The sequence below is a fragment of the Neofelis nebulosa genome, chromosome 16 (genome assembly GCF_028018385.1).
Source record: "Neofelis nebulosa isolate mNeoNeb1 chromosome 16, mNeoNeb1.pri, whole genome shotgun sequence".
In the NCBI taxonomy this organism is placed as follows: domain Eukaryota; kingdom Metazoa; phylum Chordata; class Mammalia; order Carnivora; family Felidae; genus Neofelis; species Neofelis nebulosa.
Genome location: NC_080797.1, coordinates 29,668,765 through 29,689,896, shown reverse-complemented (window position 1 = coordinate 29,689,896; position 21,132 = coordinate 29,668,765). Strand labels below are relative to the sequence as shown.

Genomic DNA, 21,132 nt, shown 5'->3' with positions numbered 1-21,132 from the left:
TAAGCATTTAATACTTTTTCTCTCCCTATCTCCAAATTTTTGTCAGTTATTATTGTTAAATGTTTATTTTTTTGAGAGAGAGAGCATGAGTGCATGAGCAGGGGAGGGGCAGAGAGAAGGGAACAGAGCATCTGAAGTAGGCCCCGTGCTGACAGCAGAGAGCCCGGTGTAGGGCTCGAACTCATGAACTATGAGATCATGACCTGAGCCCAAACCAAGAGTTGGATGCTTAACCGACTGAGCCACACAGGTGCCCCATCGTTTTTTAAAAAAATTACTTATTTAAGGAAGAGCGAGCTCTCGTGAGCATATGCGCACGAGTGGGCGAGGGGCAGAGAGAGAATCCCAAGCAGGCTCCACACTGTCAGCGCAGAGCCCAGTGAAAGGCTTGAACTCACACACTGTGAGTCTAACACTCAACTGACTGAGCCACCCGGGCACCTTGATTTTGACCCATCATTATCACCCATAGTCTGTAGTTTACATTAGGGTTCACTTTTGGTGTTCTACATTCTATGGGTTTGCTCAAATGTACAATATTTCTCTATTATAGCATAATACATAATAGTTCTATTGCCCTAAAAACCCTCTGTGCTCTGGCTCTTTATCCCTCCCTCCCCAGCCTTTAGCAACTACTGATCTTTTTACTGTCTCCATAGTTTCATTGTTTCTGGAATGTCGTATAGTTGGATCACACAGGATATAGCCTTTTCACACTGGCTTCTTTCACTTTGTAATATTGCTCTTAAGTTTTCTCCGTGGCTTTTCATGGCTTGTTAGATCATTTCTTTTCAGCACTGAATAATATTTCATTGTCTAGATGTACCGCAATTTATTATCCATTCACCTACTGAAGGACATCTGGTTTGCTTTCAAGTTTTAGCAATTATGAATAAAGCTGCTATAAACATCAATGTGCAGATTTTTGTGAATGGTTGAAGTACTTTTATTTATTCTCTTGGGATTCATTGGGCTTCTTGAATCAATGGATTGCTGATTTTGATCAGTTCTAGAATATTCTCAGCTGTTGTCTCCTCATGTCTCCTCTGTCATTGTCGTCTTGCACTCTATTTAAACATGTTAGAACTTCTTACTGTATTTTCACTGCCTCCTACCTTGTTTTCTGTATTGCTGGTCTTTATCATTTCCCAGGGCTGAATACTGTGTTGTTTCTTCTGACCTACGTTCCGCTTCTTTTTTTTCTTTTTAAATTTGTCTAATCTGCGTAAACCTATCCATTGACTTTCCATGAGGGCTGGTTTGTTTCTGGGTCACTCTTGCCCTGAAAAGGTAGCCCTGTGCTCCTTGTTTAAAGTATGGGGTGGATTTCTCAGACTTTCCTCATTGGGGAGGTCCCAGGCTTTGACTTTATTCTCTCCCGACACCCCAGGCCTCCTAAAAGTATAGCTCATTTTCGAAGTTTTTCTTTGGAATTAAATCTGCAAATGCCCTCAAATAGAAGTAAATTTTGAGTGCTGAACTTACCTTTCTTTTTCTTTTTCTTTTTTTTTTTTAAGTTTATTTTGAGAGAGAGAAAGAGTATATGTGTGCAGGTGGGAGGAGGGGCAGAGAAGGAGGGAGAGAGAGACTCTCAGGCAGCATGAGCCTGATGCGAGCCTGATGTGGCTCCAGTTCACCAATTGTGAGATCCTGACCTGAGCCAAAGTCAGGCGTCAGAAGTTTAACCAACTGAGCCACCCATCTGAGCTTACCTTTCTGAGTTTTTGTTTTCTCATGGATTTTGGTGCAGTAATTCCTCATTTCATTTTTTAATTTAAAAAGTTTTTTTTAAGTTTTATTATTATTTTGAGAGAGAGTGCACATGGGAGAGGCAGAGAGAGAGAGAGAGAGGGAATGAGAGAGAGAATCTTAAGCAGACTCTGCACTGTCACGGTGCAGAGCTCGATGTGGGGCAGGATCATGACCTGAGCTGAAATCAAGAGTCAGTTGCTTAACCCACTGAGCCTCCCAGGTGCCTTCTTCTGTTAGTTTTAGAATGAGAGTGAGAGCGTACACATGTGTACACATGAACAGAGAAGGGGCAGAGAGAGGGAGAGAGAGAGAGAGAGAGAGAGAAAGAAAGAATATCCCAAGCATGGAGCCCAACATGGGGCTCAGTGCCACAACTTTGGGATCATGACATGAGCTGAAATCAAGAGTTGGTTGCTCAACTGACTGAGCTACCCAGGCACCCCAGACTTTTTACAGTCAGTGATATTATAAACCTGTTTAACACTTAAAAAGTGTGCATGAACTCTTGTGCCACAGCAGGTAAAGAATCCATACCTAGGTTTCTCCCTTGTGATTTTTCACTTCTCATCTGCTCCCTTCCTTCCTGTATGGGGTGTTGTCATCACTCCTGGCCATTAGTGTCACTTGCGTTATTTCTTATTCTCTGTTTACTTTTAGGTGAATAAAGATTGAATTGAAATATTCCTTAAAACTATTTAAAAAGGCAAGGAGAAGGGAAATAAATAAGGTATATTATCAGTGATTTCATATTTCAACCCTAAGTCTAGGGATGATTTGGCTTGGTCAGTCTTGTTCTTCTTGGCCTTGTCTGGGTCTCAAATTGCTAGGTCTCTCTTGGTGGTAGGTTTCACTTGGCCCTAATTACTACTAGATGTGATGGGACTGGATTAGTTTACATTATGCTTCCTAGTATGTTAGCCATGTTAAATGCTTCTTGGGCTATTCTCTTTGAGCTTTTACAGTGCAGTTGCCCCGTTACCCTAATCCAGAAGGAAACTACTTTTTTTCTAGTTCCAGATGTTCCTTCCTTGGACTTTAGACATATTAAAAAAAAATCATTTCTGGAGTATTTGGTGACTTTGCCCTACAGAGGGGTTCACCTTTCCGTTTCTCTATTCTCTTTGGTTCATTTGAGAGTAGTCTTTTGGCTTAGTGTGGGGCCACAGAGCTTCTCTTGTAGGGTCATTTGTCTTAGCACCTGCCTGCCCCTTGGTCAACTTTTTTGCCCTTACAGCGACTTTAATGGGAAATCTGGTTTTATAATGTGGACTGTTCTTTTTATTTATGTATTTTTATTTTTGAGAGAGAGAGAGAGAGAGAGAGAGAGAGAGAGAGAGAACGTGAGCAGGGGAGAGGGGCAGAGGGAGAGAGTATCTTAAGTAGGCTCCATGCTCAGTGTGGAGCCCTACCCCACGACCCTGGGATCATGACCTGAGCTGAAATCAAGAGTTGGACACTCAACTGATTGAGCCACCCAGACACCCCTGTTCTTCTTTTTTTTTTTTCTTTTTTTAAGTTTTTAGTTCCAGTATAGTTAACATACAGTGTTATATTAGTTTCAGGTGTATAATGTAGTGATTCAGAAATTCTGTACATCATTCACTGCTCATCAGGATAATAACTTTTTTGTTTTAAGAAATACTTAAAGGGGCGCCTGGGTGGCTCAGTCGGTTAAGCGTCTGACTTCAGCTCAGGTCAAGATCTCGTGGTCCGTGAGTTCGAGCCCCGCGTCGGGCTCTGGGCTGATGGCTCAGAGCCTGGAGCCTGCTTCCGATTCTGTGTCTCCCTCTCTCTCTGCCCCTCCCCCGTTCATGCTCTGTCTCTTTCTGTCTCAAAAATAAATAAACGTTAAAAAAATTAAAAAGAAATACTTAAAAACATTTCTTTTAATGTTTATTTATTTTTGAGAGAGAGAGAGAGAGAGAGAGAACATGAGAGAGAGGGAGACACAGAATCTGAAGCAGGCTCCAGGCTCTAGAGCTGTCAGCATAGAGCCTGATGTGGGGCTCGAACTCACCAACCGTGAGATCATGACCTGAGCCAAAGTCAGACACCCAACCAACTGAGCCACCCAGGCGCCCCTCCAATCATTTTTCAAAAAAATTTTTAAGTGTTTATTTTTGACAGAGAGAGAGAGAGAGAGACAGACAGACAGACAGCGTGTGAGTGGAGGAGGGGCAGAGAAAGAAAGAGACACAGGATCCAAAGCAGGCTTCCGGCTTCAGGCTTCAGGCTCCAGGCTCTGAGCCGTCAGCACAGAGCCCGGATGCGGGGCTCAAACTCACGAACCGTGAGATCATGACCTGAGCCGAAGTCAGACACTTAAACCGACTCAGCCACCCAGGTGCCCCCTAATAATTTTTTTTAATGTTTATTTCTTTTTGAGAGAGTGTACATGTGGGCACCAGTGAGTGGGGGAGGGGCAGAGACAGAGGGAAGCAGAATTCAAAGCAGGCTCTGCACCGTCAGTGCAGAGTCTGATGTGGGACTTGAACCCATGAACTGTGAGATCCTGACATGAGCTGGAGTTAGATGCTTAACTGACTGAGACACCCAGGCAGCCTCCCCCATTCTAATCATTCTTTTTTTTTTTTTTAATTTTTTTTTTCAACGTTTTTTATTTATTTTTGGGACAGAGAGAGACAGAGCATGAACAGGGGAGGTGCAGAGAGAGGGAGACACAGAATCGGAAACAGGCTCCAGGCTCCGAGCCATCAGCCCAGAGCCTGACGCGGGGCTCAGACTCACGGACCGCGAGATCGTGACCTGGCTGAAGTCGGACGCTTAACCGACTGCGCCACCCAGGCGCCCCCCATTCTAATCATTCTTGAGTGTCCAGTGACATTAAGGACATTCACTTTGTTGTGCAGCCATCACCACCATCTCTCTCAAGAAACTTCATCTTGCAAAAACGAAGTCTATACTCATTAAACAGTAACTCCCATTTACTCCTCATCCCAGACCGTAGCAATTACTATTCTGCTTTCTGTTCCTATGAATTTAACTGCTTTAGAAATCTCACATAAATGGGGTCGTACAGTGTTTGTCTCTTTGTGAATGGCTTACTTACCTCACCTAGCGTAGTATGCTCAAGGTTCATCCATGTTGTAGTGTGTGTCAGACTCTCCTTCCTTTTTAAAGCTGAATAATACTCCATTATGTGTACCATGTTTTATTTATCCATTTATCTGTCACTGGACATTTGGGTTGCTTCTTCCTTTTGGCTACTGTGAATACTGCTGTGAACATAGGTGTACAAATGTCTATTTGAGTCCTTTCATTTCTTTTGGGTATCTAGGCAGAAGTCAAATGGCTGGATCATATTAAATTTCATTATTTGGTTGGAGTTTGACCTCCCTTCAGCTCTTATAATGGACAAAGGGCAGCCAAAAACGGTGATTCTTTTTCTTTTAGGTTACATCTACAAAAACCTAAGCTTAGGAATTGCATTAACATCTATAGAAGAACTAGTAATAATACTCATTGCAGTTTTTCAGATAGTACAGTTGGCCTAGGAAGTTGAAGAAATAAGCCATCGTGTAATTTGATGAGTTACATAGGATAGCCTTTTATTTTAGCCAGCTTTAGAACAATAATAGCAATCTATCCAAATTTGGTGTCGTAGAATTTTATTTTAACCAGTATTGTCTTAAATATTAGGTCCTGTGAAGACTGTTAATGTTGCCCACATAAAGAAAATAAGATATTAATATCTGTTGTAATGGATGTGACCTGTAATGACTGATAACTTTGCTTCTATAAGGAGTAAATATGTGACTTTTATCACATAAACTGCTGCCAGAGTTGGTATTTATATGGTTCCTGTTTTGCCTGACTCCAGAGGAATACTAAGGATTAATTGTGGAATTAAAATGTAATCTGAAGGGCTGGCTGATCTCAGGAGATGGTGCCTCCAGCTCAGGATATCTTCTGTTAATTAACTCTAACAGACAGATTTAATGTTGAAATTTAGGAGAAGCTACTAGCATCAAAGCAAAACCAACTTACCCAGTCTGTGTTAGGTTAACGATTGACTAGCTAGAACCGAGACACAAAACATTCCATCAATTTCTAATGAACCGTTTGACCCTCTTGTATGATAATCTGGATAAGATGAAGGAAAAGAGACATAATAGCTAAATTGAAGTTTTAATGCTCAAAATTTTCAGCAGTTAGAGTTCAACCAACTTCTATTGAGTGTGTACTAAGTCTAGGTGTTGTGGAGGATTATTAAAAAAAAAAAAAAAAGCAAGATGCACTATATGTTCTTGAGGCACTTAGGCCAACATGGACCCAGATGTCTATAGCACACAGCTGAGGGTGAATATAGAGATGTGAAGGTACTGTGAGCCTCAAAGAAGGGAGTGTAGTTTGCTCAGGAGTCAGATTGTGTGTGGAAAAGATGAGACCTTTTCTGTGCTGCTCAGAAAGATCACCGTAACATACACCACAGGTAAACAACCTAAGAAAAGTTCTGATAAAATGTTATTACAGAATAAGTCACAGAATGATAGCACAGCTTGGTTTTGAAGCTTAACAAAACTGCTTGGGGTCTAGGGTAGAGGTTCTTTTTTAAACATTTAATTTCAGTTAGGTATGATATATTTAGTTAGTACAGAACTCAGAAGATTTCAAAGATATACAGTGAAACATCTCTTTGACACCTTTCCTATGTCCATCTGGTTTCCCTCCCTGGAGACAACCATTAACAGTTTCTTTTATTTATATATGTGCTAGGATAGGTGTGATACAAATCATATATATTTGTTGTGTATGTAATATATTTTATATATACATAAGTGTGTGTATATATGTATATGTATATATACGTATATATACATATGTACATATGTGTATACATACATATGTGTGTATATATGTATGTGTATATATACACATATACACACATATACATATGTATACATATACATATATACACATATATACATATGTATATATATATACACATATACATACACACATATATATATGTGTATATATATATACATATATATATATATATAGGTGTGCAAATACATTGCTATATTAGCCCCTTCCATTTTTTTTAAAGTTTATTTATTTATTTTGAGAGAGAGCAAGTATGAGCAGAGAAGGGGGGAGAGAGAAAGAGAATCCCAAGCAGCCTCTGTACTGCCAGCTCAGAGCCTGTTGTGGAGCTCAAACCCACAAACTGAGATCATGACCTGAACCAAAATCAAGAGTTGGATGCTTAACCAACTAAGCCACCCAGGTGCCCCAGCCCCCTCCAATTTTTAAAAATACAGTGACAAGTATATTATATATACTATTGTATATTTTGCTTTTTGTGCTTAAAATCTTAGAAGTTGTTTTATAATAGGATACATAGAGCTTCCTAGACCTTTTTCCAGAGGCTGCTTAAATTCCATTGTACAGCTGAACCATGTTTCCTGTTGATGGACATTTAAAATGGACAAGGTTTGTTTTTGAAGTTTATTTATTTAGAGAGAGCACGCAAGTTGGGAAGGGGCAGAGAGAGGGGCAGAGAGAATTCCAAGCAGGCTCCTGATGCAGAGCTCGAACTCAGGAACTGCAAGATCATGATCTGAGCTGAAATCACGAGTTGGATGCTTACCAACTGACTGAACCACCCAGGTACCCCAGGCTTTTGTTGATATAAGCAGTGCTGTAGTGAATAGCCTTGTACATAATGGCATTTCACATGTGTTTATATATGTTTACAGGATACATCCCTAGAAGTGGAATTGCTGGGTCAAAGGAAAGGAGCCTTTGTAATTTCAGTAGTTATAGCCACATTCCTGTCTGTGGAGAGGAGGAATATAGTTTGATACCTGTCTTTAAGTCAGTCAGTGTTCTGTATCTCTGAATAAAACCATTGGTTTCTTCATAGTCAGTTATGGCAAAGGAGTTCATGGACAGGTGTTAGGGTTCTTGAACCTCGTCAAATGGTAGGTAAAATTTGTATACATTTATGGATGTATCTTAGGTAAAATTTGTACATCTTTATGGATGTATCTTTTCTGGGAGGTAAGGGTTCTGCGCTTTCATATATTCTTAAACAGTCTTGTGACCCAAAATAGGGTTAAAAAACACTGTATAGCAGTTGGTTACCTCAAATTAGAACACATATTTGTCTTTTACAAGAAGTATTTGAGCATGTAAGTAGTTATTAGAGGGATGTTGTATGGAGAGTTACTGTGCAGGAGACTTGACTAATTCCCAGTCTTTTGTTATTCTTCCCTCACTCCCTTGAGAGGCCACGTTTTATTTTATTTAATTTATTTATTTGTTTGTTTTATTATTTTTTCATGTTTATTTTTGAGACAGAGAAAGGGAGAGCCTGAGCAGGGAGGGGTAGAGAGAGAGAGGGAGACACAGAATCTGAAGCAGGCTCCAGGCTCTGAGCTGTCAGCATAGAGCCCGACGCAGGGCTTGAACTCACAAACTGCGAGATCCTGACCTGAGCCGAAGTTGGATGCTTAACTGTCTGAGTCACCCCGGTACCCCCACCTCAATCTTAAGGAAGGGAAAGGGAAAAAAAAAAACCCAAGATGTGACAAATAGGAGAAAAATTAGTAATATGGCAGATTTAAATACAAATGTATTGATATTAAATAGTTAAAGGTCTAGCACTCCAGTTAAAAGGGAATGTCAGGTTAGGTCACTGTTATATGACCCACCAAATGCTGTCTATAAAGAAATCCACTTTATTTTTAATCTGTATCTTTATAATTAAAAGGATGGAAAAAAATACTGTATAAACACTAAGAAGGCTGGAGTGGCTATGTTTGTATTAGACAAAGGAGTCTCCAGAACAAAGAAAATATTGTAAGGGATAATGAAGCACATATCATAATGAAAAAAGGATCAATTCATTGGGAAGACCCAGCAGTCCGAAATGTCTGTGCATCCAGTAATAGAGCAAAGCAAAAACTGACAACTGAAAGCAGCAATTGACAAATCCATAATTGTAGTTGAAAATTGCAACATCCTCTCAATAATTGATAGAATAAGCAGGCAAAAAAAAAAAAAAATCAAGGATATAAAAGATTTGGACATGTCTATCAATGGACTGTACCTAATTGACAGTTCTGGAACACCATGCCCACATTCTTTTCAAGTGCACAAGGAACATTTATGAAAATAGATTATGCTGGGCTATGAAACATGTTTCAACAAATTTAAAAGGATTTAAATTATAAGGAGTATTCTCACTACAATGGAATTAAATAAAAAAGAAAAAGATATCTGGAAAATTGCCAAATATTTAAAAGTTAAATAACATACTTCTAAATAAAAATAACATACTTCTAAATAAACTTTAAATTTGAATTCACAAGGGAAATTAGAATCTATTTTGAACTAAATGAAAATGAAAACACAGTATATCTAAATTTGTGGAATGCAGCTAAAGCAGTGCTTTTAGGAGGAAACTTAAAGGTTCAAAAGAAAGGTCTAAATAACCCATGCTTCTGCCTTCAGAAGCTAGAAAAAGAGCAAACTAAGTGGAAGGAAAGAAATAAAGAGCTGAAATAAATGAAAGAGGCAAATTTGAATAACCCTATATTTATTTTTAAAAAATGGATTTGTAATTAAAAACCTTTCCACAAAGAAAAGTCCAGACTCACATGGCTTTATTGGTAAATTCTATCCATCAAACATTTAAGGAAGAAATGGTAACAAAAATTTCACAAATATCAGAAAACTCTAATGAGGACAGCATTATCTAGATATCAAACCAGGCAAAGACATGAGGTAAAAAGAAAACTGTAGCTCAACATCCCTCATGAGAGTATAGTAAAAAATCATTAAAAAGTATTAGCAAATTGAATCTCTCTCTATATATATGTATACATACACACACATACGTAAAGGGTAATACATCATGACTTATTGGGTTTAATCCCAATTACAAGGTTGATTTAACATTAAAAGTCAGTGTAATTCACCATATTGATAAAAAAAAAAAAAAAGCAGAAAAGCCAAATGACTTTGTAACAGATGCATGAAAAACATTTAAACAAAGTTGACTAATCTGTGATAAAAACTCTCAGCTAATGAGGACTGCTAGAAAGGAGCCTCCTCAATCTGATCCAAGGCGTTTGTGAAGAACTGGCAGTGGCCCTCATACTTCATGGTAAAAGATTGAATGCTTTCCATCCATTGTCCAGAACAAGTTAAGGATATTCATTCTCACTTCTGTTTAACCTGTTCTGAAGATCCTAGCTGTGTATTAAGGCAAATAAAAGGAATAAGCCTACAGATTGGAAAGGAAAAGTAAAACTATGTTTATTTTTTAGATGTCTTATAAATGACATGATTGCATATGTAGAGAGTTCTAAGTAATCTATAAAAATGCTATTAGAGTTTCAGTTTAGGATACAAGATCAATTTATGAAAATCAGTTGTATTTCTGCATACTAGGAATGCACAGTTGGCAATTGAAATTTGAAAAGCAATACCATTTACAATAGCATCAAGTAATATAAATATAAAAACATTCCCCAAGAACAGAAGAGAATATTTGTTGCAGTTCCTTGTAATAGAAGTTACCTTGTATTCTCATTTCATTGTGAGGGCATCGAGATACAGAGGATTATAGAACGCTTACTTGTTCATGAGCACGCCTTTATTAAACACCTATTAAGTAACAGATATTGTGCTGGGGATAGTAGTATACGGTAGTGAATAAAGAAGATAATTCCTGCCCTCATGGAGTTTATAATCTAGTGGAGATTGAAGGAAGAACTGGATTTAGGTCACTGAATTTACAGCTTTGGCTTAGCATTGTTAAATTTTACTTATCTTTCTATTTTTTAAGTAAACTCTACACCCAACACATGGGGCTTGAACTCACAACCCTGAGACCCATGCTCTGCCAGCTGAGCCAACTGAGCCAGGTGGGGGGAGAAGGGGCTGCAGCTTTAATTTAGGTGAATGGTTCAAAGTCTTTACCTTTTGGTTGTATCTGAAATATTGCAACTAGTTGAATAATCTGGTCTCTGTGTGGGCAAACTTTTGTTGTAATACATGCTTGACAGTTTATAGGGTGAGTAAAACTGGTTGGCTTGGCTTCTTGAACCGTTGGTGGGAATGCAAACTGGTGCAGCCATTGTGGAAAACAGTATGGAGGTTCCTTAAGAAATTAAAAATAGAACTACCCTATGATCCAGGAATCGGACTACTGGATATTTACCCCCAAAATATAAAAACACGAATTCAAAGGGATACATGCACTCCTATGTTTATTGCAACATTCTTTAGTATAATAGTATATAGTATGATGCTAAGTGAAATAAGTCCGTCAGAGAAAGACAACATATGACCTCACTTGTGTAGAATTTAAGAAAATAAGACAAACAAGCAAAGGAAAAAAAGAGAGAGAGATAAACCAAGAAACAGATGCTTAACTCTGAAGAACAGACTGATGGTTACCAGAGGGGAGGTGGGTGCAGATGGGGGAAATAGAGGATGAGGATTAAAGAGTACACTTACCATGATTTTAAAAAAGGAAAATGTTTTTTAGAAAGAAAAGGATGTGCATCTTTGTCCTTCTAGCGATGAGTCCTTTCTGTGCTGTTGAGATACACATTAAGTTGTGCAAAACTGATAGCGATGTGGGAAAAAACAAGACAAAACTCGTTTGGTTGGTTGGTTAAAATTTCATGTTAAAGATGGTCTGTGAATAGCCTCCCTATTCCCAAGGGGAAAGAAATGCCTAGTCTTCATTGAGCACCATCTCATAGAAGAGGCGTTGTTTTCTTCCTTCCCCAGTACATAGTATTATTTTAGTTAATCCTTTTACTATCCCTAAGGTGGGTGTTTTTCCCTCTTTTTATCATGGATGAAAAGAGCTCATATATCACAGAGCTCATATATCCTATCAGTGATTTGCCCAGTTTCATACACTGGTTCACTGATTCCCACACCTGTCTGATTTTAAACTGTTGGTACCAGCCGTTCTCAGTAATTTTTCTATTGGTCACACTCCTGAGCCATCTCATTCTTTCCCATTCAGGAAATGCACTTAACGGTTCTAAGTTTGAATCTATTTTTTATTTTATAATTTTTTTAAATGTTTGTTTATTTTTGAGGGAGAGAGCATGCAAGTGGGGGAGGGGCAGAGAGCAGGAGACCGAGGATCCTAAGCAGGCTCCGTGCTCACGGCTGAGAGCCCCATGCAAGGCTCAGACTCACAAACTGTGAGATCGTGACCTGAGCCAAAGTCAGATGCTTAACTGAGTGAACCACCCAGGTGCCCCAAGTCATTGATTATATAAACTTAAAATTACTGTGTTACATTCTAGCTTTTGAAGGGGCAGAGAGTGCATTAGTGATGTCTGCCTTTTTGGTTTTGGTCTGCCTGGCTTTTTACAGATGAGTAAATTGAGGCTCAGAGCAGTTGACTTGCCAAAGGTTGTACCACAATCATTAAATGGCAGAACTGGAATTTAGACTACTGACTCCTATGATTATACCAATATATTGGGCTCTGCAATAGAAATTTTGTGATAGTTTCCTGTAAGAGATGGCATAGGTTTGTTTCTTACAGATTAATTAATGATCTCCTCAAAACAGTAAAAGCCAGGAACTTAAACTTACTGATCATCAAACTTTTTTCACGGTTATGTACTTCTTGCATATTTTGAATCTGGATTATGTTGATCTTTGTTTTTCTTATGACCATTTCTTCTGTGTTGTCTTCACTGTGAATATGCCCCCAGAATTTTGTACAGAACTCCTCTTTTCTATTTGTAAATATTGAATTTGTAGTTTTTAATCTATAAAGGAGTTTCTAAGCATAAGGAGAAAGACTGAAGCTAAAATGTAAGCTTTCTAGTGAAATACATCGTAAGTAGTCCGTATGACTTGCTTCTACATGTGTTGAAGTCATATTCCTTTCCCTTACAATTAGTTTTTATTGATTTTTAATTATATAAGGAATGCATGCATACTTTTACAATGATGTAACTGTAATTGCTCTGAAAAGTTTGAGATGTATCTGTCTAGACTTAAAAAATTTTTTTTAATGTTTGTTTATTTTTGAGAGAGAGACAGAAGGCGAACAGGAGAGGGGCAGAGAGAGAGGGAAACACAGAATCTGAAGCAGGCTCCAGGCTGAGCTGTCAGCACAGAGCCTGATGCGGTGCTCAAACCCATGAACCGTGAGATCATGACCTGAGCCAAAGTCGGATGCTTAACCAACTGAGCCACCTGGGCGCCCCTAGATTTTTAAAGTATTGTACTTATCCACTTGCATACATATTTTTGCATAGAAAACACATTACTGATTTTTGTGATTTTTACAGAAATTGAATCCAACTATCATTATTGTTCTGCAACTTGCCTATTTCTCACTCAGCAGATGATTTTGAGATCTGCCATTTAGATGTTGCTACATAGACCTAGTTTGGATGATTGTTCTTTCTTTCACTCTCTTTCTTTCTTATGTTTGTTTACTTTTGATGGGGGGAGTGAGAGAGAGAGACAGAGAGACAGAGAGAGAACTCGCACATGTGCACACTCAGGAGCAGGGAAGGAGCAGAGAGGGAGACAGAAGATCCGAAGCAGGCTCCTCGCTGACAGCTGAGAGGTCACCCTCAAAACCCCCTCCCCTCTCAGTTCTAGGCGACTACCAGTCCACTTTTTGTTTCCATAGATTTGCATATTCTGAACATTTCGTATAAATAGAATCATACAATATGTGGTCCTTTGTGAGTGGCTTCTTTAATTTAGCATATTTTCAAGGTTCATTTATGTTATAGCCTGTATCAGAACTTCTTTTTATTGCCAAATAATATTCCATCGTATGGATATACCACATTTTGTTTATCCATTCTTCAGTTGATGGACATCTGGGTTTTTTCCCCCATTTTTTGGCTATTATGAATAATGGTGCTGTGAATATTCATGTACATATTTCTGTGTGTACATGTATTTATTTCTCTTGGCTGTATTCTTAGTGGTGGAATTGCTGGATCTTATGGTTAAGAGATACTTTGTTAAAGGCTGGAGCTAACGTAAAACTCAAAAGATCTCTTTTGTAAAAAAAAAAAAAAAAATTTTTTTTTATTTTGGGAGGGGGAGAGAGAGAGAGAGAGAGTGAGAGAGCGCGCGAGCGAGCGCGCGTGTGTGCCTGTGCATGAGCTGGGGTGGGGCAGAGAGAGGAGGGAGAATCTCAAGCGCGCTCTGTGCTGTTAGCTCAGAGTCTGAGGCAGGGCTCACTCTCACTAACAATGAGATGACTGAGCCACCCAGGCGCCCCTAAAGATCTCTTATTTTAGTCATTAGTCTAACTATTTGAGGAACTGCCAGACTTTTCCAGTATGGCTGCCCTATTTTATATTCTTGCCTGCAGTGTGTGAGGGTTAAGCTTTCTCCATATCCTTGCTGACACGTTATTATCTGTTTTGATTATGTGCATCAAATCTTGAGTGAATTATGTAGACTTTTATAGGCAGGTTTCCAGGAGAGAAGACAGTTAAAAGATTTCTTGTTTTTCTTATTGTTGGGCTTGCTTGTTGTCTGGAAATCGATATTATTAAATTACATGGTTAGAGTTTGGCATGACTGAAATGTTACAAAAAATCATTAATATCAATTAAGGATTTTTTTGACAGTGTAATACATTTTTGTTTACTTACTAAAACAAAAATCATTTAAAATCTCTGTGTGTGTGTGTGTGTGTTTGGGTTTTTTTGTTTTTTGTTTTTGGTTTTTTTGGTTGAAGGTGTGTTTTTGTTGTTGTTTTGGCCTGGTATATTCACTGTAAATTTCAGTTAATCTGATTTTTTGTTTGTTTGGGGGGAGGTTGATTTTTTTCAGTTTTTAATTTTAATTCCAGTATAGTTAGCATACAGTGTTATATTAGTTTCAGGTGTACAATACAGTGATTCAGAAATTCTGTATTACTCAGTGCTCATCATAAGTGTATTCTTTTTTTTAAATTTTTTTAAACGTTTATTTATTTTTGAGACATAGAGAGACAGAGCATGAACAGGGGAGGGGCAGAGAGAGAGGGGGAGACACAGAATCTGAAACGGGCTCCAGGCTCTGAGCTGTCAGCACAGAGCCCGACGCGGGGCTCGAACTCACAGACCGCGAGATCATGACCTGAGCCGAAGTCGGACGCTCAACCGACTGAGCCACCCAGGCGCCCCTCATAAGTGTATTCTTAATGAAGTCTTTTTTAAATGAGGTGTAATTGTCATACAACATTATATTTCAGATAGACAATAAAATCACCCCCCTTTGCTCAAAATTAAATGGAAGTAAAAAATGAACTTCCTTATACCTATGCCACCCAAGTATGTTTGCTACTGTTATTATTAGAGTTAAACCACTTGATTCATTTGAACATTTTTTCGGGTTTTCTAGGATAAGTAGATAGCTTCACTTGGAATCGTGACTGATTATCATAGTAAAAAAGCTACCTCAGTTACCAATAAAAGTTATATTGGAATGGATTGAAATGGTGCTGCCAGGTTTTAAATAAGTCAAATTGTTTTTGTTCTTTACACATTTTTTTTCTTTAGGAGAGTGTTGCTGAAAATGATTTTATAAGTTTAAAGGTACCGTACTCCCTGCTCAATTGGGAACATTCTGGAAGTAAGGGGGTTCTGCCAGTTGCTGAGTATGTGTATTATAATTATGCATTCTGAAACTGGAGAAATAACCACATCAGTGTTCATGACCCACTGTTAGGTGGACCTGAGCTAAAACTGTATTGTGATCACCTGACCTCCATCAGCCCCTCTTCTGACTGGTGGACCACAGTGATGTTTTGAGTTTTCTGGAATTAGTATCTGTTCAGAGCCAGTGTCTAATAATCCTCAAAATGTCGTTGATGATTTCATTTTCCCCCAGGCGGTCGCCTTGGTAAAAGGTGTAGTCCTTTTGGGGAAAGCCTGGAAGAGAAAGATTAAAAGTGTAAATTTTTGGTTGTCTTCCTCAAGGAGACCCCCCCCCCCCCCCCCCCCCCATTCACTGGTTCTGGGCCTATAAACTGACTCAAATCTTGGGATTGACTGAAGGGTTGTGGCCCTGTGTTTTTAACGTTTGAGGTTATGCTTTTGTTCACTTGACCTAGACTCTTCTGCTCATACAGATCAGGAAGGATTAATAAGACTTCTCATCTATTTCACTGCTGGGAACACTGATCAATTAGCCAGTGCCAGAGGTCTCTGGGAGTCAGACTGCTCTGATTGCTGACTTGACTCAGCTATGGTGTGAAAAGGCGGGGCTACTACAAGTGTGGAGACCCTTAGTTTTAATTTCCGTTAGATATAGACTAATGGAGTATCTTCACTACATCAGGTAGTTTGACCCTGTCGTCAGCTGTGCTCCTCTATACTTAATCAAGTTTTGTCTGCTGTTCTCAATTCCTTTTAAGATGCCAATTTAGTCTCAGGAGGAAATGAAAACTTTAAAAACTCAACAAATGTTGACATTTTAAGCTTTTACAGGAGTGAAAAGATTAACCTTTGGCCCCTACTTCTACAAGTTTTTCTTCTGTTCATACGGGTGTCATTCATGTGCTAAAGGTGGTTGTCAACCTTTTTTCAAGGGTTTATCATTTATCCACTTTTTTTTTTGGCTTGTGACTAAAGTACTTTTTTAAGCCTCCCCCCCCACCACCCAAGTGCATTTTAAGTATATTAGAAATGTGTTTTGTTTTTGAAAACCATACTTTTCTTTAAACAAAAAAAAAAAAAAATGGATTTTTTGTCAATTTCTTAAACTGTCATTGGTTTTTTTACTTATGAAAAAATGATCAGTAGCAGGAGACAGGGTAAATAGTTGAAATGTTGGCATAGAAAATGGGGCTTTTGCTAAGGAGTCTTACTATCATACATTATTAAAAAAATTCTTTCTAGCTTCTTTTTGAGCCTGAGAGGACTCTTTGAAGGGACAGTTTCCTCTGCCCAGTGACTTGGATGTTGGTAAGCGTTCTTCTAAATAGCTATTGTGTATCAAATAACAAGTGACAGACTATTTTACTTAAAAAATAAATGAAAAAATACTATGTAGTTATTAAATTTATCTCATGTGGACAAAGGCATACTTAACATAGAAGAGTATGAATTTGCCATCACAACTTAAGGTTTTAGGGAAAAAAAAGAACAAAATAATAAAAATACAAGAAGAAATAAGTACACTGCAAAACAGAAGACTAGCAGTTAATCCAGAGTTGGAAAATTGGGAAACAGGAAAAACTGAGGGAGTAAATTGGGTATATTTACAAAGTAAAAAAAAACCTGGAAATGGATGCTGTTGGTTATAGCCTGCTCATTTAAAAGTCTTAGTGAAGTAGATGATTTTACTCAGTAGGAATTCATGTTCACAAAGTAAGATGTAAAAATCAGGATAGTCTCTATTACCTAGGAGAAGTCAAGATTATGAAATGATCTCCTCCTCCCTGTCCTGTTCTTTGAAGGAGGCAGAAATCCGCTCCCTATTTACTGGTGCTCTCTCCTAATTTTTCAAGGACTAGATCTATCTAATAATAACACAGAAATAATAAACACCAATAGCAAAATTTGACAACATTGAGGAATTAAAAATATAGCCTTATCTCATTTATGATCCTGAGCCGAAGTTGGACGCTTAACTGAGTGAGTCACCCAGGTGCCCTGACAAGGATGTTATATTAAAAATATATTTTGGGGTGCCTGGGTGGCTCAGTCTTAAGCTTGCAACTCTTGATTTCAGCTCAGGTCATGATCTCACAGTTCACGGGTTGCAGCCCCACATCGGGCTCTGTGTTAGGGGGACGGAGCCTGCTTGGGACTCTCTGCCTCTTCCCTGCTCATGTGTGCTCTCTCACAAAAATAAACAAACACTTAAAAAATTGATTAATGTCTCTAGAGTCAGTATAGCTCAAAGTCACATATTTTGAAGCCACATTGCTTAGGTCTGGATCCTGGCTCTGCTTCTTACCAGCTGTGTGTACTAAGTTTTCTTATAGTTTCTTCATCTGTAGATGAGAGTAATCATAGCAACTCTCTTATAAGACTGTGCAGCCCTTAGTTTGCTAGGGCTGCCATAACAGACTGCGTGGTTTAAAGAACAAAAATGTATTTTCTCAATACTCTGGAGGCTGGAAGTCTAAGACCAAGGTGTTAGCTGGGTTGGGGTCTTTTTCTGAGGCTTTCCCTCCTTGGCTTGCAGATGGCCACCTTCTCGCTGTGTCTTCATACGATCTTTCCTCTCTGTGCATATGCATGTCTGGTATCTCTGTGTCCTGATTTCCCCCTTATGAGGCCATCAGTCGTATTGGATTAGGGTCCACCCTCACAATCCCATTTTAACTTAATTACTTCCTTTAAAGGCCCTATCTCCAAATACATTCTGATGGGGGCGCCTGTGTGGCTCAGTTCATGGTTTTGTGGTTCATGAGTTCGAGCCCCATGTTGGGCTCTGTGCTGACGGCTTGGAGCCTGTAGCCTACTTCGGATTCTGTGTCTCCCTCTCCTTCTGCCCATCCCCCGCTCATGCTCGATCTCTCTCTCTCTGTCTCAAAAATAAATATTTAAAAATATATTTGTTTAAGAAAAGAAACAAATACATTCTGATGTCCTGAGGGTTAGGGCTTCAACATAAATTTAATTAGGACACAGTCGAGTCCTTAACGGGTTGTTAATGAGGATTAAATGTGCTAATATAGAATGCCTTGCCTATGTAGCAACCGCTACCTAAGTATTGTTTATTACTTACCTATAGCAAGTAAATAATACATAAAACCTAAAGCCCTTTTTATTTCAGAATAATTACAGATTCAAAGGGAATTGCAAAAAAGGTATTAGGAAGTGTCATGCATTTTTCCTTCCCTAATGTAACCATCTCGCATAATTACAGTACAGTATTAAAATCAGGCAATCGATATTGGTAAAATCCACACAACTCATTCAGATTTCACATTATACGTACACCATTAGTGTTTGTGTGTGTGTGTGTGCATCTGTGCACTTTGATCACTTGTGTAAGCTTCTTGTACCCACAATCAAGGTGCAGAACTGCTCCATCACTATAAGGCTCTCTTGCTACTCCTTTTGTAGCCACCCGCACCTCCTCTTTTGACACCATAACTCCTGACAACTGCTAATGTTTCTATCTCTATAGATTATTTCAAGACATATGTACATATATGTTATATGTATAATATAAAAATGGAATCATGTGGTATGTATCCTTTTGAGATTGGGTTTTTTGACTTGGCATAGTTTCCTTGAAGTCCATCCGGATTGTTGCATATATAAATAGCTCATTCCTTTTTATTACTGAGTAGTAGTCCATGGTGTGGATGTCCCAGTTTGTTTGACTTTTACCCATTGAAGGACATTTGGTTTGTTTCCAGGTTTTGGCTATAATGAATAAAATCACTGTGAACATTTGTATGTAGGTTTTTACGTGAACCTTATTTCTCTGGAACAAATGTCCAGTAGTACTATTGCTGGGATATGATTTGTGTTACGTACATTTTTAGCTTTTAAAAGAAATTGCCAAACAATTTTCCAAATTGGCTGCATCTTTTTACATTCTCACCAGCAACGTATGAGTGATTCAGTTTTTCTGTATACTTGCCAGCATTTAGTTTGTCACTATATTTCATTCTGGCATTCTGAAAGGTATATAAGGAAATTTTATTGTGGTTTGAATTTGTATTTCCCTAATGGCTAATGATGTCGAACATCTTTCTCATGCTTATTGGTCTATATATCCTTGTCAGTGAAATGTCTGTTCATGTCTTTTGCCAGTTTACTAATTGGATTAGAAAATTTATTGAGTTTTGAGTTTTGTATACAGTTTAATTTTAAGTCCTTTGCCAGATACGTGGTTTGCAAATCTTTTCTTTTAGTCTATGATTTGTGTCTTCCTCCTACAAGGTCCTTTGCTGAGTAAAAGTTTTTGATTTTGATGAGGTTCCATTTATTAATTTTTCTTTTTATAGATGAAGATTTTGGTGTCATGTCTAAGACCTCTTCACCTACTCCTGTGTTGTGAAGATTTTCCCCCTTTTTTTCCCCCTAAATATTTTACGGTTTTGTTTTATATTTTATTGATTCTGTTTGAGTTAATTTTTTTTTTTTAGTCTATTTATTTTGAGAGAGAGAGAGCATGCCCAAGCATGAGGGCAGGGGTAGAGAGAGAGAGGGGGAGAGAGAGAGAATCCCAAGCAGTCTCTACGCTGTGAGCACAGAGCCTGGCATAGGGCTCGAGCTCACGAACCTGAGCTGAAATCAAGAGTCAGATGCTTCACTGACTCAGCCGCCCAGATGTCCCTGTTTGAGTTAATTTTTAATTTTTTTAATTTTTAAATTATTATTTTTTATTTTGAAAAAGAGACAGCAAGCAGGGGAGGGGTAGAGACCCAGGGAGTCAGAATCCCAAGCAGGCTCCGTGCTGTTAGCACAGAGCCTGAGGTGGGGCTCAAACTCACAAACTGAGATCATGACCTGAGCCGAAGTCAAGAGATGCTTGACCAGCTGAGCCACACAGTTGATGCCTGAGCTAATTTGTAAAATAAAGTATAAGGTTTAAGTCAAGGTTCACAATTTGGCCTATGGATGTCTAGTTGCTGCAGCACCAATTTGTTGCAAAGGCTATCAAAGTGTTTTTGTGACTTTGTCAAAAATTAGTTGGGACATATTTGTGTGGTCTATTTTTAAGTTGTGAGAATGAAATGTGCTAATATAGAATTCCCAGCCAGCCCAAAGAAGCGCTACGTAAGCGTTGACTATTATTACAATAGCAAATAAGTAATAACTTTTAAGAAAGTATTTGGATGAACTTAGTAGCTGTCCGAACTTCCTAATTTAAAAAACAATAGTTTTTTTTTTTTAAAAAAGCTTTGATTGTGGTAAAATACATATAAAATTTACCATTTTACATCCCAACTAACAGTGCACCAGGGTTCCGATTTCTCCACATCCTTGCTAGTGCTCGTTACTTTCCTTTTTTGGATAGTAGCCATCCTAACAGGTATGAGGTGTTATGGTATATCCTGTAATTTTGATTTGCATTTCCCTAATGATTAGTGATGTTGCATCTCTCCATGTGCTTGTTTGGCTGGCCCTTTTCCTTTTGTATATCTTTGAGGAAATGTCTGTTCAAGTCCCTTGCCCTTTTTTTTTTTATTAAAAACATTTTTTTTCTTTAATCTTTATTTTTTTGAGAGAGAGACAGAGTGTGAGCAGGAGAGGAGCTGAGGGGAGGGAGACACAGAATCAGAAGCAGGCTCCAGGCCCTGAGCTGTCAGCACAGAGCCCGACACGGGGCCTGAACTCACGAACCGTGAGATCATGACCTGAGCCGAAGTCAGACGCTTAACCGACTGAGCCACCCAGGCGCCCCATTTATTTATGTATTTATTTTTTAAAG

The 21,132-nt window shown here is 38.6% G+C and overlaps 1 protein-coding gene across 9 annotated transcripts in view; it reads left to right on the top strand.

Moving 5' to 3' along the window:
* TLK2 (tousled like kinase 2) overlaps nucleotides 1-21,132 on the top strand; it is a 114,750-nt gene that overhangs the window by 7,747 nt on the left and 85,871 nt on the right. The window contains exon 2 of one of the 9 annotated variants that reach the window (XM_058704453.1): nucleotides 16,629-16,694. The exons of the other annotated variants lie outside the window; for them this stretch is intronic. Coding sequence (XP_058560436.1) covers nucleotides 16,689-16,694 — 6 coding nt within the window. The 5' untranslated portion in view covers nucleotides 16,629-16,688. The remainder of the gene's footprint in view (nucleotides 1-16,628; nucleotides 16,695-21,132) is intronic. 9 annotated transcript variants of the gene reach the window in all.